Source organism: Saccostrea cucullata, unplaced genomic scaffold (genome assembly GCF_032062105.1).
Source record: "Saccostrea cucullata isolate Sc308-1 unplaced genomic scaffold, CSIRO_AGI_Scuc_v1 ctg1256, whole genome shotgun sequence".
NCBI lineage: Eukaryota > Metazoa > Mollusca > Bivalvia > Ostreida > Ostreidae > Saccostrea > Saccostrea cuccullata.
The window spans coordinates 86,824-114,794 of record NW_026925139.1 but is presented as its reverse complement, the minus strand read 5'-3'; the positions used below and the strand labels follow the sequence as shown (position 1 = coordinate 114,794).

Genomic DNA, 27,971 nt, shown 5'->3' with positions numbered 1-27,971 from the left:
CCCCAGAATGTCTCATCTACCAGATCAAGGGCTTACTGCGGGTGTGACTGGTAAACAGGAAATGTTATTTCTCCTATTCACTTGGTCCCACCTCACGATTTTTTATGTTTTTAATTCATGTCCCTTTTAAATATTTTTATTGTTTGTCTTTTTTAGATCGATTACTGGTCGTTATCTTTGCATTTTTTTTTAATTTTCAAAAATTATCTGCATATGTTTGAAAATAAAAAAAGGTTCACTTTTCGAGCTATTTCATAATTTAGGAAATTTGTCCCCGTCTTTCAAAGAAAATGTCATTAAACAGTAAATTTTTGGGTGTTTTTCATTTTAATCAAAGAGTTGCTGAGGGGCAAAGTTTTGCTATAATCAAGTATGTTGCCCAGCAATGGATTTGATATTATCAAAATTGCATCCAGGTCTAAAAATAGATATATAATGTTTTTGACCTTAAGGTTAAATAATCCTTTCTTTGTTATGCATGTTAAGAAAAAAAACAATTGGGACTGATGATTGCTCGAAAGTAAAAAGGTCATCTATTGTTTACCTTAACACTTCTATAGCTGAACGACTTGATTTGCAATTAAGAGCAAATTCAAATGGATGTTTAAAATGAAACCGTTTGGTATTAATTTGAGTAAATATGTTCTCTTTGAAATAAAGTGACTTTAAAACGTGAATTGATTTCAAATTTCAATGCATTTATATGAAATACGGATGTTAGATAATGGAATATAATTAATGACTCCATGAGTAAGATGTCCAATGTTTGTTTAATTTAAAGTCCAATTTTGGTAAAGAAAAATTCAATATTTCAATAGATAATATACCATGCTATGTGTATTTTATAAAACAAAAGATATTTTAAAGAATGAATTAAAGGAATATTTGTCCATTAAAATGAAACTAAGAAATTCATTGAAAGTAACACATGGAAATAACAATCCTTGATATCGCGATTACTTAACTTAGCAGAACTCTTTCGCGAAGGAGGTAGGAATCGTCTGTTGGGTGGGGGCAATGTGCTATTCAATACAATGCAAGATCGATCATTGTAGCATTTATAAGGACAGATAAGTAAAAAATCCTGGTGGAATACCTCGCTAAACAATCGCTGAACCAACCTAATATATTTTTGACAGAAGCCAATCCTAAATTGTCACATTTTTAACGATATTTTTAATGAAGCGGACTCTTCTCGTTAAATTTTAATTGAAAATCGTCACATTCTTAAGCAGATAAAATATTCTAAACTTTCCTTATTTGACAATATACTATTTGGAGTTCAATATCTGGCAAAACATCGTGATTTCGGCATTCAATTGTTCGAATCATAAGAAATGTCATTTGCCCCCAGAAATTTAGACTTTTCTCGACTCCCCCGCAAAAGAGCGGTAGTAAGTTAGATAACTGCGAGGTACTCTTTGGTAATCGCGATAAAACGTAATGAGAGATATACAATTCTTTTTTAGGATATAACTTGCACCTGCGAAAAAAGAAAGTTTGAAATTGAATTAAATTGTTACCAAACTACGACATTGCCAGTAATTAGTTATACATTATATAAACTGACTGCGTTATGAATATATTAAATAATGAATATCCATTTTTCAACGAGTAAAATAATATCTACATTTGAATTTACGTCACTTCTTTCAGATTTAAGGATTTTAACTTCGTTTATTTAAAAAAAGTTATCTGTAATAATAGAGTAGATGATAAATACAAGTCGCTTTAAACTACAATGTATCAATAACTGAAAGACATTTGTTATTTTATAAATTTATCTTAAAGAAATGTTCTTATCATTAATACATGTATTATTAAATATGTTTTGGGTTAGGTTAAAAAAATTTTTTTTCGTAAAAATTCGGGAAACGCATATCAATTACCCCCTCGATACTTTGGAACCTTGTGCCTGAGACGGGAACAATATTTCAGTGGTCTTTCCCCATAACCTCAAGACTACTGTTCCTCTCATAAGTTATTTTGAAATAAGTGTAAACTTGTATTTGGCATTGCTTCTTTATTTCTAAAATTGTTATTATTATAAAACATTACTGGCTTTTATTATTATTATTTTTTTGTATCACTCAAATATCAGGTTCAATCAAAACCATTATACATCACGGCATGCAATTAACGATCATAGGATTTTTAAAACTTCTAAACAGTCATATTTATGCATGGTTGTTAGATCAATCAATTTTTCGTTGCCAGTAACAACTTGTCTGCCTTTTAGATAGACTACTTCAATACTTGATCTTTTTAACGAAATTTATCAAATTTGTAACCTTTTTAACGAATGTACATATTTTGAGTTCGTTATTTATGTATATTCATTTTAAACTATTGTTTGAATTAAACTTCCAACCTTCGAGGACAAGGAAACAAATATACATATCAATTAGTTTTTAAGGATTACATGTATACATACGCCTAGATATCACAAAATTCATTTTTGATTAAAATCGTTTTTTTAAAATTCGTGTTTTGACCAAATTTATTACGGAAAGTAAACCGTAATTACAAACTTTCAGATAGCATGGGTTATTATCATTAATTTTTACAAAATTTTGCTCTGTTTACGAAATTCTGAGAGTCAAAGTAATTTTATTATACATGTTTAACGGCACATGCTATAATTCACACTTCAGAAAAATACTCCTTTATTTAAAAATTTAAATTGGTATCATATAAAAAATTATTTTATTTCATTTTCGTCATTTCTTTATTCTGTGCAGTTAACACTTATTTCATCTAACGAAACTAAATGCGCATTTAGAAATATAATTATGCTTAATTATTATTATTATTATATGCTTAATAAAAGTCATTTATTTACTAATATCATGGTACTTAAACGAAATGAAAATTTTAAATACATTTATACAGTGCATGTATATTAGATAAAGATATTAGACACGCATAATGCTTAGTGTTTTGAATTAAACGTAATTCTTAAAAACAAAAATGATCAACTTTGTCCTCATTGATTGGTCAAATTCAAAGTAAATATTTTACTTCCATTTAGAACTCTTTTGAAAACCAGACTAGAAAAATTTGGGCATTATCTTATATTTAAAGTTATAAATTATTACGACACTATTTTAAACATATGGATATGGTCACTAATTTATGGATGACTTGAATAATGTGTTTCAATGATTACCGTTAAATACCTTTTAATGATTAACAGGACATGTAGAAATGCCACTATCCACTTTAAAAGTAAAGAAACATAAAATTCAATATTTTAGTAATATTTTAAATGGTATACGCATTTTTATTTCTTTCTTTTTAGGTCTTTTGTACAGGAAATGTATGTAATAAACACAATGCATTTTTCACTCATTTGGCGGACTAGCTAGATGCTCTAATATTTATAAGCTGTGTATCGTAAATTCACGTCATTGATTTCCATTATATAAACATACATATTTGATGAAATCAGAACATTTACTAAATTTCTTATTGTGAGAATTCCAAGAAAAAACTTTAGAATGTATTGGATAATATTACTTTCGTATAGTAAGTAAAATGATAATGGTAAATTATTACTTATTTAAGAAGAAATACTATTCACATGTTAACAATTTTGGACAAATTTGTTACATGTGATTGGGGTAATAAAATTGTCATATGAGCTGTAGAAAGAAATGTAGTAAAAACACGAAAATATTTACTTTTCGTTGGCGCTTTTTCCTGCCAATACTAAATGGAAGTTATCTGTTGCAAATTTTAAGTCGGTGTTACACGGAAATACCGTAAAATCATATATTTTCGTGGGGTCAAATTTCCGTGGTTTGAGAAAAATATATAAATTCATGGGGATTTGATTTCGTGGTTGAAGAATTGTTCAGTATAAATATATGTGAGAAATTGGAATTTGTTGTGGACATAAATTCATTGGTCTCTTCATACCTTCAAAATCACGTAAATTACCCCCCCCCCCCTTAATAAAAATAAGTGATTTCACAGTATATCTAAAGGATTGGAATCTTTAAACAGGGTTTCATGCATGTCTTTTACTTTTTTTTAATTTTACAATTATAATAAAATAATCAATCAAGAGAAACAAAATCAGTCAAACCCAATGATTATGATGTTCATTGTGATCAAACTTACTGTTGTATATGTTCTTATAGTTTATTATCATTCAACTAACAGATTTTTTTGTTTTTATCATTAGTGCTCAGAGTAAATGGTAATGCCTTACAAGATGTACCTTTCCAACAAGCAAAACTAGGACTCTACACTGAACTCATTTCATTTGCTGTGGAAAAAATAAATGGAATTACCATGATTAAATGTTCCATTCACTGCGCTTCAAATGCAAACTGCTTTTCCATGGTTTTCGATTTAGACAGAGGACTATGTTTTCTACTTTCAAAGGGGATTTCCGTTGATGCTTTAACCAAACCACATCTACCGACAAACATACAAGCTTTTACAAAAGGTAACTCTAAATAAAAATGTATTTACAATCATCTTAAACCTTAAATCATATATGGCGAATCTGAGCGAAAAAAAAAATTAAAAATTAAGATAAGGGCAGATTTAAAAAATATTTCTTATTTACGTTAAATTGACTCCAAAGTATGTTTATTATTTAATTCCGAGTCGAAAATACATGTATATCGGTTATTTTTTAAAATCTGTCATATCTATGAAACACGGTTTATTTAAATTGTGAAATTCATAGAAAGATCTTTTTAAATAGAAAGATCTTTTTAATTTTAGTTAATCTGAACTTACGCCATTTATGACCTTAAAATAACGTTACAAGATATAAGTACCTTTGACCATAATACACGATAAAGGTGAATAAAGATAACTTTTTTTGTTATGTAAGAATTGATACCGAAATAAACGCTTAGATAGCTAGTATAAAGTAATTGTAAATAATTTTTTAGAGTAGGTTTAAACGTGATAATTGTGATCATAATAAGAGTCAGGATAAACTTCCACGTTTTTTGTCTTTCTCGATCATGACAAAGGAGCACAAAGGGGTTTGACCGGTCGGTCTGGGATGCTCACTCCTCCATGACACCTGATCCCTTTTCTAATCTTTTGGAGGTCCGTGTTTGCCCCGCAACTATTTTGTAATGTTATATGGACTTTTCAGCTCAAATACTGTCAGTTATATCTACATACTTTTACAATGTATTTTTTGACAGTGGAGTTTCATCAATATTGACAAAGTTATCTATGATAAACTGTGCGGATTGCATTATTGGTCGAATAATAGCAATATGTTTTCCCAACTTTGTGTGGGTTGAAATAATACTAAGAAGAAACAGATAAAAACAAAATTCATGTATTTCAAACTAACGTTTGGGGAGCGAAAGAATATGAAACAGATCAAACAATGTGTTCCACTGCTTCGTTTGGGGAACTAATAGAATTATTCCATACTGCGAGTGTGGGATAGTGAAATTCCATCAAGGGGACACGATTCACGGCCTAGGACGAGGCTTTTCCGAATTCTATATCTTGAATTCTGGCCCCGAGCAGGAATTTCACCATACCAAACGAGTATGTAATAAATGATTATTTTTCTCGCATTATTTTATAAAAAATAACGACATGTCAATATCATCGCCATTAGGCTAAAATACACATTTAAAAAAAAATCTATCTAATTAAAAATCTGAATACACAATCAAAGAAACCATGCCTGAGTTCCGTTTATGTAACTTAATAAAATGAATTTCAGTCCACGTACATAAATCTGAAAGAGTGCCTGTGGGAATAAAATATATTTATCAGATATCGTTCAGAAGACTCCCGAGATCTAAAAATAAGTGCCTTATACAGAGTGAAAATACGAAAATCTTTTATACAAAAATACGTTTATTTTAATAAGTTAGATAACAATTTTTTGGTATATGTGATATTTTTTCACCATTGTTATAATTTCTTTATATAAAGAAGGACTTTTAACGTTATTGTCATGCAGCGTAGTACTGTGTACAGGGTTATTTTCGCCCCGTGTAATTTTTGCCCTCTAACACATACAAACAATTCTGCCCCATTTTAAATTCGCCCACTCATAGTTTTATTTCAGAAATTATGATGTATCCTTTGAATTCGCCCGCCCAAATGAAGGTAGGGCGAAAATTAAACGGGGGCGAAAATTTCCCTGTATACAGTACGTATTACACAGAGCAAGACAGTAAAACCTCACACTTAATTCTGTCTAACACCGGACAGGTCTATCTAATACTGATGTTAATGTAAGAAATAATGAGTACTCATTGATAGAAAATCTATTATCATGTTCTAGATGGTATAAAATGCTCTGATATTGGATACCAAGAGTCCAACTGGCAAAATGATAGATGCTTTAAAGCCCACTTCGACACAAAAACAAAACCGGAAGCTGACAAAGAATGCGCTAAAGAATACGGATTCCTCGTACAAATTGATTCCGCCTCAAAACATAATGCAGTAAAACAGTTTGTCCAAAGTCTCCCGTCAGGTACATAACTCAAATAACGATGTGTAATAATGTTTAAAATTGCTTTGAATTAAATACATCATTGAAAAAAGACATAAACTATTAGAACAAAAACTTTAAAACTTGTTCCCATTTAATACATGTAAGGGTTATAATTTGGCGTCTTTGAATATATGTATCATTATATATATTTGACTATTATATTTTACTATTCGAATTTTTCTCTCCAGGAAATAAGTTTTTTATTGACGGAAGTGACAAGGCTAATGAAGACGATTGGCGCCTTTCAGATGGAAATCTCCTCTATCTTGACTGGAAACCAGACGAACCAAATAGTTGTTGCAAAATGTTTTCTAAAAACTTCTGTATAATTCTATGACTTATATGTTGCTATATCATTTCATACAAAACTATAAAAAAAAAATCATAACTTCGAGTTCCTAGACGCGTCTGGTTGATACAAACATCAAGTCATTGTACATGTATACAGATAAATAATGGACTAACAATTAGTATGAAAACGACAGGCAGAATTTGACTCAAAGATAGATATTGTTTTTGATAACATTTATGGTCCAAAGAACTTTCGAAATGATGACTTTAGACGAGACTGCTGATGTTCTTTTTTCATCGACTTGTTCGCCGATATTTTACTTCGATTTAATTCTTACTTAGAACATGCTCTTGCATATCAAGTCAAACTTAGATACACATGTATATAAACTCCGTTATCTTTTCTAAACTAAGGAAAAAGAACATCTCGATGGTTTCTGAGATTTTGAAAAATGGAAAATTTAGTACTTTATGAGATCTTTTAGGCCAAAGAAGAAATTGTCACTGGAAAATTTGAAAACCACATATACACTAGACAAAATTGCTAACGCACCACTTGTTAATTCTTATTTGTGAATTGAACATTTGCCGGATCGGTGCTAGTGTTTATAATTTGTTATTATTTCCAAACACTGGGATTGTCAAATGTCTTGGTATCATAAAAAAACCCTTGAATGACTTTTTTGTCCGAAATCCAATTTCCAGCTGTGCACTGCGCATCATTTTTGCTCATATATGAAATTCTTGATCACTATAGGTGGTTTGTGAGGTTGCCACAGGAGTAGACTGCTAGTTATAAATCAAATAACAAACAGCCACTGACCCTCATATCGCCTAGTAATCATCCGGTGCCTTAGTTTGCGTACCAAATCCACTCAACTTCCGGTTGATCCAGTTTTGTGGAACAATTTACAACTTATTGTATGCTGCTTATCGAATGCCATGGCTATCTATAGTAAACATTTTATTGTTTGTTAATCTATTTGCAACAATATTTCATGATTGGTTTTCATCAGCTTATAATTGTTTTCATTTATTACAGATTTCTCTAAAGGACCCCACTGCAGACGCCATACTGTATTCTTTAGCACGCTCTTCTAGCATCAAACCGCATACGGCGTAACCTTTTTCCTGGGTTTTAATTAGTACAAGTATAAAGAACACAAACACAAAGAAAAACATTGAATTTTTTCTTCGAAAACAGAATAGACACGATTTTATTTTTTTATTCTATGAATTGGTCACACTTCAGAAAACATTGAAGTTTTTTAATAAGGTTTGACAATGACATGCCTTTTTTAAAATTAATTTAACATACTGTATCTATACATCAAATACATCGTAAACAGGTTTTTATAAATAACATCTTAATTTTCTTAGGTGGTGCGTTAGCAATTTAGTCTAGTGAATGTTGTCTACTTAAGTGTAAGCAGTGTCATTTCATAAAATAACAAAGTTTTCTTTGTTATTGCTAGACAGTAAAGATATATATTATATTAAGATGTTAATGAGAGTAGCTTGAGACTACTATCTTGAATGGACTATATGGTACGTGTGAGGGGAATTCTTTTTATTTATAATGTTTAGAAGTTTAATATGTCTATGATTATGAAAAAAAATAAAAAAAAATTATTAGTTTGATGTTATTTGGACGCTTTCTAGAATAAAATAAACAAATTTCAACATGTCTTCAATATGTCTTTTAAAAAAGTGTTTGTACAAAAGTTAAAACAAAACTGAGGATGAACTATTATTTCTTTTAATGGAAACAAGGGTTTAAAGATAGATTCTTCAAATTACCTAGAAAAGGCGGATTCTTGCATTTTTCGGGCAATATTGGATGCAAAATGCTGACATACTGTTTTATAGCATGAAAACCCACCTCAGTATACTAGTATTGAGAAACAATGAATGTTTCCCAATAGTTTTGAGACTCATTGAAGAAGTATTTATACCGTTAAACAATAAGTCCGGTTCCTGAACAAGAAAATTTATTTAATTTATGCTTTGAAGGATGACTCTTTTTATATAGCAACAGTTGACTAAAAATAGATGCAGTGTATTATTTCGAGGGGCGTTCAAAAATTACGCGGACTCTGCTATTATTTACTCTTACAGACGTCATATAGTTATGACAATTCACAGAAAATAAGTATCTCAAAGATTCCAATACATATTGGGGAATTTTTTTTTGTATTTTAAAGATTCTTCTAAAGTTATTGCTGTGTTGATATCGCTGATGGAGAGGTACGGTGCACGAAAAAAAAAATGAAACAAAAACTTGCGGAATCCAAAGTTTTACTAATTTTCTCCAATTCGCGATAATTTTCGACAATTTTCTCAAATGTATCTTGATATTGTTTTATTATTATGTATGTAAATTCTGACATGGTATTTGCAGAAATATAGTGATTTTTCTTCGGTGGGATTCTTGTGAAAATGACTGTAAAAATGACGTCTCCTGAATTGACGAAGCACCACCTTTTTGTTAAATTATGTGTAATGCTCGAGTATCGTCAACATATATCCAACATATGCTTAATAAAAACATGTAGTAAACTAGGGTATTCGTGAAATTTGCCTACAAATAGCAAATTGGAATTTTAGACCGTTAAACTTCTGTAAAAGGGCTATACGGTAGGATGGGACAATAACTTTACCCAGACTGTAACAACGTGGTTGAAAGTGTCCAATGTCACATGATATCTCATAAATACCTGCAGTGCTTGGTTTTAAACAAACAAGATGTGTTTGTGAAACACTGATGCCCCCGTATGGCAACATGGCAAAGATTAAGCTTTTGTAAATGCAAATTTAATTAATTGGTACCAAAAGTAGGGTATTTTTACTGGAAAACAATTGTGAAAATTGAAAGTTGGCCAATGTTAAAGTTTTTTTTCAATAAGTACAAAAATTTCCAAGGTCAAAAGGTCAAAGTAATTGGTATCCGATGAAAGGTCTTGCCATATAGAATACTTTTGTAGAGTATGGAAGCCCTAGCCCTAACCATTCAGAAGTTATTGTCAAGGTAAATATTTTTCATAAGATGGTCAAACTCCAAGGTCAAAGGGTCAAAGTTCTTGTTTTCAAAGAAATGTTTTGTCACAAGGATTAAATATGTAAAGTATGAAAGCACTAGCCCTAACCCTTTTAAAGTTATGGTCAATGTTTGATTTTTTAAAGTAGGTCAAACGCAAAGGTCAAGGTCAAAGGTTCAAAGTTCTTGGTATACAATAAAGGGTCTTCTCACAAGAATTACATATATAAAGTTTGAAAGCCCTATCCCTTGCCGTTCAAAAGTTATGGCCAATGTTTAAGTTTTTTTTACAAATACAAAAATCTTCAAGGTCAAGGTCAAAGGGTCAAGGTTGTTGGTATCCAGTGAAAAGTCTTTACACATAAAATACATTTGTGAAGTATAAATGTCCTGGTATCTATTGTTAAAAAAATATGGCGAAAGAAAAAGTAAAAAAAAAAATATGTAAAAGTGGGTCAAACTCCAAGGTCAAGTTCAAAAGGTCAAATTTGGTGGTACCCGAAGAAAGTTCTTATCACAAGGAATACACATGTGAAATATGAAAGTCATGGCTTCACAAAATCAAAAGTTATGGGCAAAGTTAAAGTTTTTGCGGACAAACAGACAGAGACAGCTGGACACACAGCTAGACAGACAGACATACAGACACGACAAAAACTATATAGCCCCGAAACTTCGTTTACGGGGGCATAAAAAGAATATGTTTTACTTGTTTTATAGGTTTTAAACTTGAAAAGAAATGGTGTATGGATGTTGAGAAGATAATGTAACTCAAACTGTACAGGAACTCTTAGAAAATGTTGAGAAAATGAAAGCTCAGATTTTTTATAATGCCCGTGACGTCGAAGATTTTGCTGCTCTGTGACTTAATGGTATGTCCAGATAAATCACCCAAAATTGATACCAATTTACAACATTTTAAATTTGATATGAAAGTTTGAAGACCATATAAGTAAAGATTCTTTTATATTATGTATAACATTTTACCCGATTATGTCGTAAAATATTTTTTCTGTGCAACGAGTCAGCGTATTTTTTGAATAACCCTCGTAAGTAAGACATTATGGATTGAATACCATTTCAATACTCTCTTTTAAAGAATGTTAGATTGTTGTTTTAACATCATTTTACATTTAATCGAAAGCAATATTTACAATTCTTAGGAACGATTGTCGAAAAAAAGATTTTCCATTATGTATATTTGCACTGTTAGAGATTCAATATCAAGACCTTGCCTTATACGCGAGTTTCGAGGTTGTAACTCGCCTACAATAGAGGCGCAAAAAGTAACCATTTCAGCATGGCGGTAAAACAGGTTGTTTCTGTATACAAACCTGCATAAATAAATGAATATTGATGGCTTTTAAAATTTATTGAATGTTATAGAAAATTCATGATGTATAACAGTAATGCATTTGATGATTTTATCAAGCTCATTTGTGCATATTTACAAATCTACTTTCAATTAAAGGGTACTTGAAAACGAAAGAAACGCCGTAGTCTTTATAAAAAGTAACCGATTTTCTTGATTGTACAAACATTTTCTAAAAAGTTAGTGGGGTTTTTGAAGTTATAATAAAGAAAAGAATCAATGTGTCATTTAGATTGCCGACTTGCTATGATCAGATGAATGTGTACCGTATTTTTTAGAGGTCCATATCTCTTCCCTCGTCTGAAAAGTCTCACATCCACTGATGTTTTTTTTTTGTGATGATTTTTTGCTTTTAAAAAATGACACCTTTACATAAATTCGATTATTCTCGAGTTGTAGAGTGCATCCTAACAATCATGTAGTTATGATAAACCAGTATATCGATGATGCAATGTATCCAATATATATAATATTTCTCACTTGTCTGTTTACGCGGCAACGAAACTACCTCCTCAGCGAAAGAGTGCACCAAGGGAGATAATCTCGAAACTTGCATATTGCTTTGTATTTACACTGACTTATTTTGTGTTTGCGTCTTAAGTATTTTTTCCTTATTACACAACATGTTTCTAAAATCATTTATTATTTTGTTTCACATAAAATATTGGCGTTTATTTTAACCTAAAACATAAATATAAAATATGATACATGAAATAATGAATAAAATTATAGTCATTATGAAAACTCAATTGATGTTTTCACGCCTTTCACACAAAAAATTGTTAAGATCAATGCAAGGAATGTCATTAACTTTTCCGGTTCTATAAATAACGAGACAGCTTTCGAAAGATTTGCAACAAGCATTTGGTTCACCAGGATTCCAATCTAGAAAAACCGCTCTCCCATCAGAAAGGCGCCAATCGTCTTCAATAGCCTCGTCACTTCCGTCAACATAATGCGTACCGCCTGAAAAATAATTTTGAGAAAATGAATATGTTTAGTCAATTTCATGATAGGTTAGGAAAATGCAGTCAAATGAAAGGAATTGAATCATCGCGTTATTAAAAGTTTAACATAGATTTGGGATATGATGTGGAATTGCTTATTTACCTGTTGTGTTTAGGACAAATATTATTACTTCCTGAAGTTTCGACATAGAGTCGATTTGTGCAAGAAATCCATTATCCTTTGCACATTCCTTTCCCGCATCCTCTTTATTTTTCTTGTCGAAATTTGCCTTGAAACAGCTATCACTAGAAGTTAAGATTTTCTGGTATCCAAGATCCGAACATCCAAGAGTATCTGATTTATATCAAGGATTTTAATTTATCATTTGCTTATTTCTGTATCTGAAGACTAGAGTAAGATTGTTACCTATGTTGTCATGAAAGTTTTTGATTATGATTATGCTAATAATAAGCTTTTGATTATTGGAAAGCAAATGATGCATTGACTGTTTTACGTAACATATTTTCTGAATGGAAAACAAAAGCATAAAAAAAAAATCTGAGAACAGGTATTTTTATAGAGACGACACATTTAAAATTGAACTTCACAATTCGCATAATAGGATCAACTTTTTCAGATGAATAATTAGGTTAACGGTTTTGAAAGATTCAAATTCACTTTTCAAATTCAGCTAATTGTCATTAACACTTCTTGCAAAAATATTACATACATTTATTTTGTCCATCCTTCATGGCGCCTACTTTATACATCTACTGCACATGTAAAATTTAAGTATCCATTTTTCTTTTTAGACTTTCTTTTATGCTTCAGAAACCAAGAAATTGTCATAAAGTGAGTTCTCTACATTTCGGTCTCTGAATTCCTTATCAGTCAAATCTTCACAATTCCATTTAATTTTATTTCAAAGTGACTTGTAGAAATTAAACTTACCCTTTGTAAAAGCTTTTATGTTTGATGGAAGAAAAGGTTTGAAAAATCATCCAGGGGAATTCTTTTTGAAAGCAGAAAACATTGCTTTGTGTCCAACTCAAATATAACCGAAATACAGTTCTGTTTCAAGGAACAGGAACCCGAACATTTGATTACAGAATCTTCATTCGTCTTCTCAAGAGAGGAAATGATAAGCTCGTTGTAGTCTCCCCTTCTTGCTCGATACAAAGAAGCTTTTTTCATTGCACTATCATTTATTCTAACCAGTGATGACAAATCTACAAATTATACTCTTTTTTTAAACATATTTCATGAACATAACATACATGTAATGTTGAAATTAATCAGAGACGAGAAAATGATCATTTTGCAATTAATCACGACTGGGAAAATAATCATTTTTTTCAAAATTATTAGGAAAAATAATAAAATAAATAATCAATTATCAGAATAAAGAAGCGCATTCTTGATTTAAAAAAACGGTCCCTTTACTTAGAAACTCTTTTTTAAATTTCTTTCACTTCATATAGTTTTGAATAAGGGTTACTTACTTATGCAAAATAATAACATCCTATTCATAATTAATTTTTATCAAATCAGAAACGTATACCAAAAAAAAAAAAAAACAATAAAAATATTCCACACCCTCTACTAACTCTGGTATTTATATGTAAATGAAAATCGATACTGTTGCCATATTTGTCAGACATAATACTGTTGCCATTTTTTAAAATTCCGTTCCAAATATCACATGTGAATAAATTATGTTATGTTTATATCGTTTTTCCCTTTCTCAGTACATTTGAAGTAAGCAAACAAATCTAGCAATACAATGCTAATGTCACAGTGTATTGAATTAATTATGATTTTTTAATACGAATGATTTTATCCTCCATGATTGTTCTACTAGAAGTCAATATTTTATTTTCATTTAAAACTCTTTTGGAACACCTGCCTAAAAAGGTTTTGGTATTATCCAAATATTTAAAGATCGAACACTTTTGGACAAATGGATGTTGTCAGTAATTTTATGTGTCTTGAATTATTTGTTTAAATGAATATACATTTTAGTATATTAAAATTATTAATTGGACACACCTAGAAATGCCACTCCCGCAAATTAGTTAAAAAAATTGGGGGGGGGGTCAAACAAGTTCCTCAGAAATAAATTGTCCCCTAGTTCGGTCAAGTCAGTGGCGTTTTCAGACTCCCTTTACAAAATTGGTTTCTTTCTCATCTTTATATTTTGTTAAAAATTATATGTCATTGTTAATAATATTTTTGAGAATTTCAAACAAATTATTAAACGTCACAAAGGTGGCAACACACGACAAACTGTTTTACAGACTTTTTACTTATTGAAGGAGGATAAGATAAGGTGTAGTAGTGTTGAAAGGATTATGGAAAGAAATTAGCTATAGTTGATGGGTAACCGGCTATCAAAATACTTATTGCAGGATTGATTAATTGATAGTATAATGTTTAACGTCCCTCTCGAGAATTTTTCACTCATATGGAGACGTCACCGTGTGCCGGTGAAGGGCTTCAAATTTTTACCTTTACTCGGCACTCTGAGTCATTGAGCAGTGAGGGATCTTTATCGTGCCAACGTCTGCCGCTGACACGGGGCCCCGGCTTTTAAGGTTTCATCCGAAGGACCCGCAACTATCACTTCAAAGTGCCGAGCACATGGCGAAGGAACAGTCACTACCCATTTTTTATCGACTAAAGCCCGTGTCACACTGTCAGGATTTATAGCTACGATTCATTACAAATTCAAAAATCGCAACAAATCGGGATTTATCGCAGAAGTACTCTTGGGATATTTTCCTTAATCGTGTTGGATCGCAGCAAATCGCCAAACTTGGCGATTGTTTTGAGCATGTTCAAAACAATAGTGGACACAGTACGATTTTTAATAATTCGTAGACAATCGCACAGCATCCGCACTGCACTCGTACTCATATTCGTAGTAGATCTTCGAAGTTCGTGCGACATTCGCGGAACTTCGTAGTACTCGCGACACTACGAGAGTCCTAAGGGTTATTTCGAGTGTCCTTCGAGTTTGTGCGAGTGTCTCTCGAGTTACCGCGAGTGTCCTACGAGATACTGTGAGTGTTCTTCGAATTGATAAGAACATAGTACGAGTTTCCCGCAAATATGATACGAAAAAGGACGATTGATGGCAAGTGCTGTACGAAAACTGTGCGATTGAACTACGAGTTAATACGATGTAGGCAGACGGTGTCTGATGTTAACACTGTCGAAATCAAAATACTGCCTAAAATAAAAGGAAAGAAGCTTAGATAAGTGAAATAAGCTGAAAATCCATGTGTGACAAAAACTATAAACACCGTGTACAATAAAAACATTAAGAGAGAATGAACATAATCAAAAGTTCCACACTGTAGTTTTTACCACGATCAAATAACATAACTATGATGTTTAACGATATCAGACAAATCTCCCTTTACTCTATATATGCATTCCATTACATGTATATTCGTAAAAAAAAATCGCCATTAGTCGTGGGAATATCGTGTATGTAACGTGGCATATCGTAGTCATACGTACGAGTATCGTATGTAACCGCGTTTAATCCTTCATAATCGTAGAAATATCGTGACCAGTTCGTAACGCTGTCGCCTCGGTTCGTACTTAAATCGTACAAACCTCGTACTTTGTCGCACAGACATCGCGGACACACCATTCTAGCAGCAAAATATTCCACACGCTGTAAAAAAAAAATCGCGAGACAAACCTGGCGATGAACGGCGATTTTCAACTTTTCTTAATTCGTGGGTAATCGTAGCATAAATCCTCACAGTGTGACATGGCCTTTAGGTCAGTCGCGGCCGAGATTCGAACTCACGACCTCCCGATTGTGCGAGCGCTGTACCGACTGAGCTACCGTGAACGGTACTTATTGCATGAAAATAAATGTATTGTAAAACGAGCTTATTACAAAGTGCCAGAGACATCTGATATTGCTTCATTACACTTTATCAGCTAATTCATGCATTAAGTTAAGTTTACAATATTTTTTAGTCGAGGGAAATAAAAGCCCTTCTAAAAAAAAAACAATATTGTTATTGCGGTATGTGTGATACTTGCTATTTACTTCTGCAGCATAATATAGTAACTGTAAGTCATAAAGTATAAGTGATTAATGAAAATGGCTTTATTATATTTTTCCAAAAGTTAGAATATTAGTATCATCAAGAAGTCTTTTTGAAAGTAGTAGCCATTAAGTTACTAATTGTTAGTCCATTGTTTGTACACTGAATTGACGACAGATTTTTCCGTTCTTTCCTGATCATGACAGGGGGCGCACGACGGGTGTGGCCGGTCTCTCCTCCATGGCGCCTGATCCCGCCTCTGATGTTTTGGAGGTCCGTGTTTGTTCTGCTCCTGTTTCGTATTGTTTTATGGACTTTAAGATTGGATACTGTTCGTTATCTCCATACCCTTTTTTTAATAAAGTAATCTAGTCACCAAATTTCAAGTTTGAATCTTACGATATTTAAAATAATTTCTGATTAAGATTTTTTTCCCTTTTTAAAAATGTATTTTTTAAATAAACCCTGACGATGGGCCAGATATGAAAAAGAAAATTTTGGCACTTTGTCAGAATGGATTAAATGTGTCAGAAGTATGCTAAAATAGGACATTAAGGTCAGACGAGACGTTCCTCAATATCTGTTTTGTATATCTTCGTAATGTATGAAAAATATTCAAAATTTTAATTGCATTCTGATTTCTATTTCAGTTTCTAAACGTCTTTAAAAAATCCAAACACTTAAAGATTTGAAATTGGAAAATTCTTTTTCTTCCCAAAAGGATTATATAAGAAAAACTACCCCTGGTATCTTGCAGAAATGCCTGTTAAGGTACCTCAATTTTTTGTGAGTAAACATGTTTAAGTAGCAATACTTCAATGAAAAAATCTTAGAAAATTTTATATATTATTAAGGATATTAAGGAGTCTGTCCTTAAGCGATTGAGGGGCAAGATGAAAACCATCTTCCTTCTGAATTTAATAATCTAGAAGTAAAAAAACAGTAAGGTACAGAATACATGATCAGAACATACTGCTTACTGCTAACAAAGCTAACAAAGCAGGTAAAAATATTGTCTTTGCTTGTAATGCTCATTATATCAAATTTAGAGGAACATGGGTTTCATTCTAGAAGTGACTAATCCAACTATACTTATAGCTCCCTTTATAAGGAGGAAATTCTTTAAATAATAGTTTTGAATCTTATTTTAATATTGCACACAACCACAATCAAATTAATAGCCATATCTATATGCTATACCGAAACTTCATAAAAATCCTCAAAGCAAAGGTATATAGAGGGTTCCAGTAAATGTTCTACCAAGCCCCTTTTTACTCCTCACAAATGTATCGACAGTAGTGAAGGAAAAGCTTTAAGAGAACTGTTCAACAACATATTCGAGAAGTGGTGTAAATCAGATGTATATACTAGAATTTTCCAAAGAACTTTTGGAACATTTGAAATCACAAAAAATGACCAAAATAAACACCATAAAAAAGCACGACTTCACAAATTTATATACAACTACATGTATTCTCTACGATAAATAAAAGTCCAAGCTTTCTGACATCATTAATAACTGCTTTTTTTAAATAAAAAATGGAACTTGTTAATCTTTACTTCACTATACCTTGTCATTCGCCATCTGCTAAAATACTTTGCTAAAGATGTTTTGATTGTACATACAAGTATTCTGAAGATAATATTCAAAATTGCTAGGCTTTCTGATTGACAATATCTATGTGTTTTTTGGAGAACAGGTCTTCCAACAATGTATCGGAATTCCCAAGGATCTTTACTAAAAAAATATTAATAGTTATTTAACTAAGAGCTTTATTATAAAGGTGATCCTTTTTACATTTCAATTGTCAATTTCCATTACTTATGCGGAAATATACCTTTGTTACCTGCATAGGGAGTTTATGCCTCTCAGTTGATTCGATAAGGAAAAGTATTTTCTACGTATCAACAATTTCCAAAACTAGGTAAGTTATTGACAAACAAGTTGATGAAGCAACAATAATAGCAGTCTTGTTTAAAGTAATAAATTTGTAAGCTTTATGGTCGATGTCACGACCTTTAATTTTAAAAGGAAATACAATTTTTCAAGACAAATGCTGACTGGGTTTCTTCATACTGATGTAAGGGCAATATTTACACACTGGGGTGTCGAAGGATTTTTCCCCTTTATTTAACGATCATTACAAGGTGCACATGGCGGATGTGACCGGTCGACAAGGGATGCTTACTTCTCCATGGTAATTGATCCGACTTCTGATGTTTTGGAGGTCCGTGTTTGTTCCACTTCTATTTTAGAATGTTTAATGGATTTCTGAGCACGAATATAGTTCGTTATCTCCATATATTTAAGTTTTAAAGTATCATTGCTGCGCAAAGTAATTTTTAAAAGTCCATGTGTTCGTATTTTTGACTTCGCAGTACAAGTTTTGATTTGATTTTTAGTATAGATTAGTATGAAATTATTTGTGACGCATGAAACAATTTGAACTTGTATGTAAACATTTATATGCTGAAATTGTTTTCTGAGAATAGTGAGATTTTCAAAATATAATACTATTAACTTTCCATTTGAAAAACTACGAAAATAATCCTAATATAAAAAGTTCGAGGGTTGTCCGTAAAGTTCGTGGACAAGGTAAAAATTAAATAAATGTTGTGTCATTATTTTTATTAGCATATTTCCAATCCTTTACCCAATGTGAATTGAAAAATGTAAAATTTTATTCAATTTCAAATGTTTAATTACAATAATGGTTTCATAATAAGACTTGAAATAGAGACCCGAAGCACCGCAAAATTTTAATTAAAAAATTATTTATTATTTTTTAAAATTACATTTGTATTTCATGAAATTCTGCGGAAATCTGGCTGCCTTTTACATTATCATGTTTGAAAGTTCAAAGATTCAAAATGGCTGAACAATCAAATTAAGAACATATTAAGACAGGATCAGAATTGTTCAAAAATGGACGTTTTCGGAATAGTTCAAGCAGTGGGCAGTGATAAAATTCTGCGTAGAAAATAGTATCGGAAAAACACCCACAGATACCAATATATTCTGTAAACAATCGGGAAAACTTAAGAAGCTGTTCATTAGCATTTAAGTGGCATATAATATTTTCGAATAGCAGGAACAGTTTACAGGATGACTTGCGTGAAGGAAAAACTTCATTCCGAGATTGCAGTGCTGTAAAAAAATGAATTTCATAAAGTGACTTTGTCGTATTTCCGTAAATAAAATCGTAAGGTTGGATGATTGCAGGATATGAGACAGGCATTGCTAGATATTATTTTACTTCGGAAACCTGAACATTTTGTGCACATTTTTATGACTGGTTAAAGCTACATAAGAAATGTATTGAGTTAAACGGTGACTATTTGGTAAAGTAACATGTACTCGTTTTAAGCTTTTGACGTCGGGTAACGTCAAAAATTTTTGATTTAGTGATCCGGTTATGAGTGTGTGTCTTTTTTGTATCTGATAAAAATATAACTATTTGTGCTTTGTTTTTGGTGAAAACTTGCATACATGTATTAATAAAATGAAACATGAATTTAATGAAAAAAATAGTTTCATATTTTTTATCAATGTTTGTCAGTAATTATCAATATGGTCCACGAACTTTACAGACATCCCTCCGACGCCATGCAGACTGTGTAAAAAGATAAATTGGTTATATACTTTATGTTTTAATTTTAAACGTATTATGTATTTTTGAATAAGGCATGTCGTTTCCTCAACTTTTAGTGAAAAAGTAGCTTTTGGCCAAAATGATTCGTTGGAAACACATCAAAAGACTTACTTTCTTTCAAAATAAAAAAAAAAATATTGAAAAAAAAACCGCCCATGGGAGAATTGTTTAAGCAGAGTTAATAAGGAAGTCATTCGGCGAATGGTTTATGGCTCATTACGTATACAGAAAACATAAATAGCTGTGAACAACTTCATCAAAAAGTTATGGTAAGAATAACTAATTTCTTTGCTTTATATCTATTTTTATCAATTTTAATTGAATATAACAATTACACTGTTCAAAGTAATTGAAGAAAGTGTTGTATATAGACATTTCCTGAATGAATTCTAACCTCAGCATATTAAATGAATGATTATATACCAATCACTTCTCTGGAAATTCTCTTTATAAATCAATACATGTCCTTTAATTAAATAAACGTCGTGCAATAATAAGTAAAATCAAAAAAGAGTAAAAGATAGCTAACCATGATTAATCTCATCTTTGCTAGTAGCTTGTCATCACACTCAAATAATTTTTATCTGACACTATACTCAGTAGTCAGTAAAACATTAAAATTTTATGTATATAAATTTAAGCCTAAACTAAACAGATAAATGTTCTGATTTAATCAATGACTGTTAATATTGTTTTTAAAATTTATTAATTATTGATTATTATTGTGTAAATATGTATCATTTACAGTGTCAAGTCTATTTATTTTGGCGCTTTCTACGGACATTTTTTGCGCCAAATTTTAACGTTGTCCTTTAACTATGACGTCATAATAACGACGTTATCATGTCATGTTGCTATTGTTATTCAAATTCCACAGAAGAGCCGAATGGCGAAAGCGCTTTGGAATAAATGTGATCATCTTTTCCAAACTCTGGATTATTTATATATATATATATATATATATATATATAAAGTAAGATGTGATAGACTATTTAGTGTTATTTATTTCGAGTTTACCAGGAGATACATGTATTCATTTAAAATAATTAAGAATATTATTAATTTCAATTAATATATTCCGTCAATGTCGCTAAAGGTCGGGTTTAACATTTTCCGTTCTTCGTGCTGTGTAGGAGGTCCTGCTGAATAGGAATGAAATAAAATGGTTGGTTAATTAACAACGATTTCTTCCCAACAGATTTTAAACAGATTGTTGGAAACAAGTCTGTAAAGGCAATATAGAGTAAACACAAGAATCTTTTTATTAGTTGTAATCGCCTGCGTCGCGGAGTGGTTCGTGTGTAGTCGCTCGCTTGATGCAGTGGTGCTTGTAGGAACGTCTGCACTCACTTGAGTCGATGAGTAAGGAACTGATCCCTACGTCGCGGGTTCGAATCCCACTGTTTGACGTAAAGACCGGTCATCGGGTGAGACCGGATAAACCGAGGTCCCGTGTCGCAGTAGGTGCTCAACCAAATTTATCCCTCATGCTCAATGACCTTGAGTGCCTAGTTTAGGTCAAAATTTGCAACTGTCAATCGGCAAGTGGTGGCGTTTCCATATGGTTGAAAATTCTCGAGAAGGATGTTAAACAACAAACCGCAAACAGATTACTTGAATAGAGATTTATGATATAAGTGCAATAGAAGAGCAGTGAATTAACTTATAAAAACGGATTTTATTTTATTTATTGATGTTCAAAAAGTTGTTTGTAGTTTTTAGCTGACCTGAGCTGAAAGCTCAAGTAAGCTTTTCTGATTACCTGTTGTCCGTTGTCCGTCTGTCTAGCTGTCTGTCAGTCCGTCTGTTGATTTTTTTTTTTACATTTTCATTTTCTTCTCAAGACCAACTAGGCCAGTTTAATCAAACTTGGTATGAAGCATCATTGGGTAAAGGGGAGTTTAAATTATTAAATGGAGGGCCTAGTCCCCTAGGAAGAGGAGATAACCAAGAAAAAACAAAAATAGGATGGACTCATTAAAAAAATCTTCTCAAGAACCACTGGGCCAGAAAAGTTGAAACTTATATGGAAGCATTCTGGGGTAATAAAGATTTTAAATTGTTAAACCATGACCCCGTGGGTAGGGCGAGGACACGATAGGGAATCCAAGTTTAACAGAGAAAAAATCTTCTTTGTAAGATCCGATGGGTAAGAAAAGATGATACTTTTGTGAAAGCATTCTAAGTAATGTAGAGTTTCAATTGTTCAAATAATGATCCCCGGAGGTAAGGCGGGGTCACAATCGGTATTACAATGGGAATTCTGTTAAAGAAAAGTATGGTCAAAGTTACTCAGGTGAGGCCCTTTGGCCTGTTGCAGAATCTAGAGCTGATTTACAAAACTTTTGATAATTTTGTAGCGCAAAACATCTGAAAAATTTTCCTTCACAGCATGTATATTTTGGTGAGAAAGTTTTTTAAAAAATTATTATCTTTTTGAAATGAAAATGCATGAATGCTTAAACACCCAATTTTTTGCTAACGCCCCCAAAATCTACCTTATTAAAGATCAATAATTTACCGCCTGTCAATCATTACAAAAAACAAAAGCTACTGATTTGATTGACAGGCCTGCTACCTGTGCTACCCGATTATTTGAGATTGTCTGTTTTTATAACAATTTACCTGGTCGCGCGTCAAACACTTTGATGTACCCGACTTGTATACATGCGGGGTAAAAAAAAGAACCTTGTTAGTAATTTTATTTCAAAAACAAATCAGAGTAGATAATTAAAACATTACTTCATAAAATATTTGTTTTCAATTTTAACGGCTGTATGGTAATTTTAGGCGATTTGTCGTCCAAGATATCTGCTGTAGAATTTAGACCGTCCATGCACAGTACAAAAACTCTATTTGACGATTAAAATTATTATAAATGGAATATCATAAATAAGAAAGGATATGTAGCACAAACGGCATAGATAAAAACCTTTATCCCATGTTTTATCTTTGTTTATATGATCACAATCTTCACCATGTTCTAAAGATATGTTAGAAACGAGCTATGACAGGTGACCGAAGGAAATGAGTTTCGAGATTATAACTTTTAGTTCAAATTTGTGTCAATAGTTGACATGAAAAATTGAAGATACTTAACAAAGATAAATTCTTAATTAAGAGAAATCTTGCAAATAATAAAATATTTCAACACACGAACACTCGGGAATGGTGAATATTTTCGACACAACGTAAACAATATTCCTCTCGCGGTACATTGTACATAAACACATGGTAAAGGTTCATACGACGAAAAGGCCTATAAATGGAATATTTTAGACCTTCTATTTTTTTATTTCATTATTCACACTAAATAAAAAAAGAAGATGTAATTACTTTGTAGTTTTAATCTATTCTTTTCTCTAATTTTACTTCCTTTTTTGAAATATAAAAACGATTTTTCTTTATAATTTTTTTTCTTCAATAGATATCGATGAAAGTGTTTATAAATAAATTTTATATAATTTAAATATTTCAATTATTTCAATAGGTTCACTCAAAGTTAGACGCGAAACACGTAATGTTGACTCTGATTACCAAACACAGACCTCCCGTGTACTGCTACGTGTATATAAATTTTTGACATCTTAAGTATTGGGGGTCTCCAGGTAAACAACACCACTGTTACTTAGCCGACTCCCCCGCCTCGGATAGCCGTATGGTAAAAAATAAATTGGGTCTTTAAATGAAAGAACATGAAACGAAACTGTTAATTCGTTCAGTTGCGAAATTTTTTTTTTTTGATGTATTCAAGATTGTTTTCAGATGGATCGATAAAGATTTTCTATGTGAATACACAAATGATGAAAAGAGCATTAAAATATATATATCTTCATAATATTTAACGATTTAAAATATTGTCTTTTTTTGCAGAGAAAACTAAGACATTTTATAACATTGAGTTACATCTACCTAATGTGCATTTGCCTGCTTTCACACAATGGAGTTAGCCAGAACATATAATTGTGACCGCGACTGGGAAAAAGGGGCCAGATGCGGCACACGTCATAATGAGAAATCGGCGATAGTTCTGAAGATTGCGTCACAATCGAAAAAAAAATAACGCGAGAAAAAAAAATGCAGTACACGTGTTTATGAAAAGGTTTATATCTGTCTCGTATGTTTAAAATGTTAATTATGAAATTAAAATAGATTGTGGTAATGTTTTGCAATATATTTTATTACGGTATTTTTTGTTAACGTGTTTACATTTCCAGTTGAGAACAGATTGAAAGTGAAAGTCGCATGTAAACTGGAAATGTAGGGAGTTGTACTAAACATGAGCCATACTTCCACAGCAACATCGATAAGTATACCATCAGAAATTGTTACATTGTATAGAGAGTGTGGATGAATTATATTTTTCTAAACTTGTTGCTCCAAAATTTAACGTGCGCGACAGACAGTTTTGTTATCTGTCAAGTGACAGCGAGACAGATACGAGTGATTTTGGTGATTTAAACTATAATTCTGACTCTGAAAGCGACAATGACAACAATGATCATGGGGATGTATATATACAGAATGAAGTTAATGACACCGACACGAAGGAATACATAATCCGTTCCAAATTTCAGAATGACACAAGCGGGTGTAAGGGGTTTTATATGGAATGACATGTAGCACGAAAATTGACTCTGATGTACAGTTGTACCATGTGACTTTCGTTATCATTGGTCTACAGTGTACTTGGGAGGAACTTGACACTATAATTAAAGTTGAAATGTTTGCACATAGGCGATCTGGTTCTGTCACACAGTTAAAGAAACACAGAAAAAGAACGAGTAAGACCATTTCAGGAGTACTACTTCAATGGATGCAGAGTGTGTCGTTCAATTTTGTTTTGTACATGCTGTTGAAAGAAAAAAAAACTCCATAAAGTTGCCAGATCTCTGGATACAGAGGGTTTTTTTTTGCCCAGAACACATGGAAACAGTGGTAAGGCTTATCAGTGACAGACAGGGACAGAATCAAAACATTTATTACTAAGTATGCTAGTGACCATGCCCTGCCTCTACTAGGCTGACTGCCAAATTACGAATCTGAGAAAGTGCTTTTACTTCCATTGGATACGACAACTGCTGACATTCATGGTAATTATGAGATTCTAGATGAAGAAATGAATTTCAGAAGAATACACCTAAGGATATTTCAAAGAACTTGGCATGAGTTGCGTCCATTTACAATACTGACCTGTGTCACCTTTGTCAGCATTTCTCTCATCAACAGTCTACAGATTCTATTATGAATGATAAGGAAGAAATCTTTTCTACCTACACGCAGCATGTTTTCCAAGCTAAGCAGCAAAGGGACTACTACAGACATCAGTGTACCATCAGCAAGGAAGCGTTCATTTCCTTACCAAAAGAATGTAAACAAACCGGTTAGTTAACATTATATTGCAAAATTTTTTTTCCCTTTAGTGTATAGTATTAGCATTTAATGAACATTCAAGTGTACTACTATTATAATTATGTGATGGATTTAGACTATTATCAGCCTGCCGGTAGCTAAATGGATAGACCAGCTGACCAGGGGTCAAGGGTTCAATATTCCATGCAGTCATGCATTTTCTCCTCTTTTTCCTTTAAGTATTAATAGGAAAACAGACATACCAAAGTGTTTGCAAAAATTGCTTCTGTGAAATTGAATTTGTTTGTTCATGAAATAGTAAATACTGTGAATACATAAAACTATCAATGCAATCAAATGATCATGAATGATTTATTTTATTAAAGGAAATGCTCCATGCTCAGTTGATATGGAAAATGCACTATTCCTGGGACTATGCACAACAAGTGCATTTTCTTCATCATGCCCAACAAGTGGGACTAATATTTATCAAGATGCCCCGGAAATGCAATGTGTTTGGTATATGTTGCGAGGGTTCAGGTATGTTAATTCATAAGTAATGATATATTGCTTAGTTCTTCAATTCATTCAGAAATAAATGTACATGTAATTCTTATAAGAATTTTATTAATTACCCTTTATTTGGAAATCTAATATTTGACGAAACAGTACAATCTAAAATACATGTATGTAAAGTATGATACGCTTTTAAATGTAGAATAATACATGTATGGGACTGATTCTGAATAAAACAATTTTAGCTATTACGAATTCTACAAAAATAAAATGTAGTTGCTGCAAAATATTAACACATTCTATTTTTGTCATAATGGATGTATATAAGCTAAATGAACAAGTCAATGTTTGAGTTATTTAGTTCTGATCAAAATTCTTGTTTTTACTTATAATAAATGCCAGCAAAAAAAGTGTTCTACTTGATTGACGAGGCTGAGAACACAGAGAAAGGTGCTAATTCTGTCATTAGTATGGTTCATCACCTTTTTTCAATACCATGGATATGGAGAAAAACGGTATCCATTTATTTTGACAACTGCAGTGGGCAAAACAAAAACACCTTTTTTTATGGTATGCTCTTTGGAGAGTTCTTGTAGGTAAATGTACATCAAATGAGAAATATTTGATTTTAATTATCAAAATTTGTAAAAACATTGTTTGTTATTCAGTATGTTCAATGCCCAAAGTGTTACATGCATGTATGATGTCGGTTTTGATAGTTAAGAAATGCAAACTCTTCCTTAATGTAGCATTTGTATTTAAATTAAAAGAGTGTATTTCCTTTCAATTAGGACTCCATGTTACTGTGGAATATTCCATGATGGTGGCAGGACAAACTAAATTTGATCCTGACTGGCATTTTGGAGTCTGGAAATTAAAATGGCTTTCATTCACATCAGAAACCATGAATGATATAGCATACACAGTCCGTCATTCATCCCTCAGAGGCCATAACATTCCTCAGGTCGTGTCAGATCCACAAACACCTGTGCAGTTTAGGGACTGGAAGTCGTACCTTCCTGAAAGATCAAAATATCATTCCCTCCGTAAATGATCCCCTGCCTCAAGAAATCCCAACACCTGGTCTTGAGCCCAAAAGGCAATGGTATCTCTATGATGAAATCCGTGAACAATGTCTATCACTCTCTGCTAAAGACTCATCATGTCCAAAACCATTAGTACCAAAGAAAGAGGTGGGAGTTTATTCACCTGATCATTCTACGTCACACTTGGGGAAAAGGAATAGTCTTCTCCTCAGATGAAAGGGAGAGTTATTGTGTGTAAGAAAGATTAGAAGTAAAATGTACACATGTAGTTCCTATTGTAATACATCCCGTAATGTGTTACATTTCTGTTTATCAAATTTCATTGCTTTACAACAATTGGTGGAATTGATACTTTTACCAAACTGTTTACATAAGCTGTGTCCTATGAGGAGTGTTACATCTCAACAGTTAAAAGAGTATGTAACAGTATGAAAATTGTTAACTGATGTTTGCATCTTCTTGACATTTTCCTTCAAATGCATTTTGGATATATTTTGTATAACAAAAAATATTACAAAACTTTGTCAAAAATGATTAACAACAGATTTTTAATTTTCAAAAGATACCATGTTCACACTGCCCCCCAAAATTTGATTTCTATAATCTTTATACTCAATACTGTTAATAATGTTAAGAAAGTACAGATGCATACATCTGTAACATCATAACAGTACATTTTATCCATAATGTGCATGTTTGCAATATTCAGAGTGTCTGTTTTAATAAAAAAAGTGTTCTGCTATTCATAGTTTTGTGAATATGTTTACAGCTGTAAAAGAACCTCTGTCATTCAATATTCTATGTGATTCCTGGTGTATTTTGTCACAACTACAAATACATGTAATAATTTTCTTGTTATTTTGGAATGTAATTTCAATTTGCATATTTATCTTTATAATAATTATAGTGCATTTCTCATGCTTCTAGAGTTTATTATTTTTTTTAAATAAATGGTTGGATTATTTTGTTCATTATGCATCTTTTCTTCCAATTCTCTCTTTGGTCATCAATGCTGGAAGGTCAAGGATACTAGTAATAAGTCAGTCTTCTGAATCAAATTCAATTGTTTCAACATGCAGTCATATGTAAGGGTACAAGTCAAAACGGCACCTGGTGAAAACGGCACTTCGGAAATATACAAAATGGCACTTGAGAGTAGTCAAAACGGCACTTTAGAAAAGTCA

The 27,971-nt window shown here is 32.0% G+C and overlaps 1 protein-coding gene across 1 annotated transcript; it reads left to right on the top strand.

Moving 5' to 3' along the window:
• Positions 1–7: 7 nt before the first annotated feature.
• On the top strand, positions 8–26,795 carry LOC134268157 (uncharacterized). Its single transcript, XM_062750357.1, has 5 exons — positions 8–50; positions 4,190–4,456; positions 6,287–6,481; positions 6,691–6,795; positions 26,533–26,795. The coding sequence occupies exons 1-5, from the start codon at positions 8–10 to the stop codon at positions 26,793–26,795; spliced, it is 873 nt and encodes a 290-aa protein (XP_062606341.1).
• The last annotated feature ends 1,176 nt before the right edge of the window (positions 26,796–27,971 follow it).

Excerpts from the sequence above, each read along its gene's own strand:
- LOC134268157 (XM_062750357.1), top strand. The coding sequence starts at position 8 with ATGTCTCATCTACCAGATCAAGGGCTTACTGCGGGTGTGACTG. Across the intron at positions 51-4,189 it reads GCTTACTGCGGGTGTGACTG|TGCTCAGAGTAAATGGTAAT; the intron begins GTAAACAGGAAA and ends TTTTATCATTAG. Across the intron at positions 4,457-6,286 it reads CATACAAGCTTTTACAAAAG|ATGGTATAAAATGCTCTGAT; the intron begins GTAACTCTAAAT and ends ATCATGTTCTAG.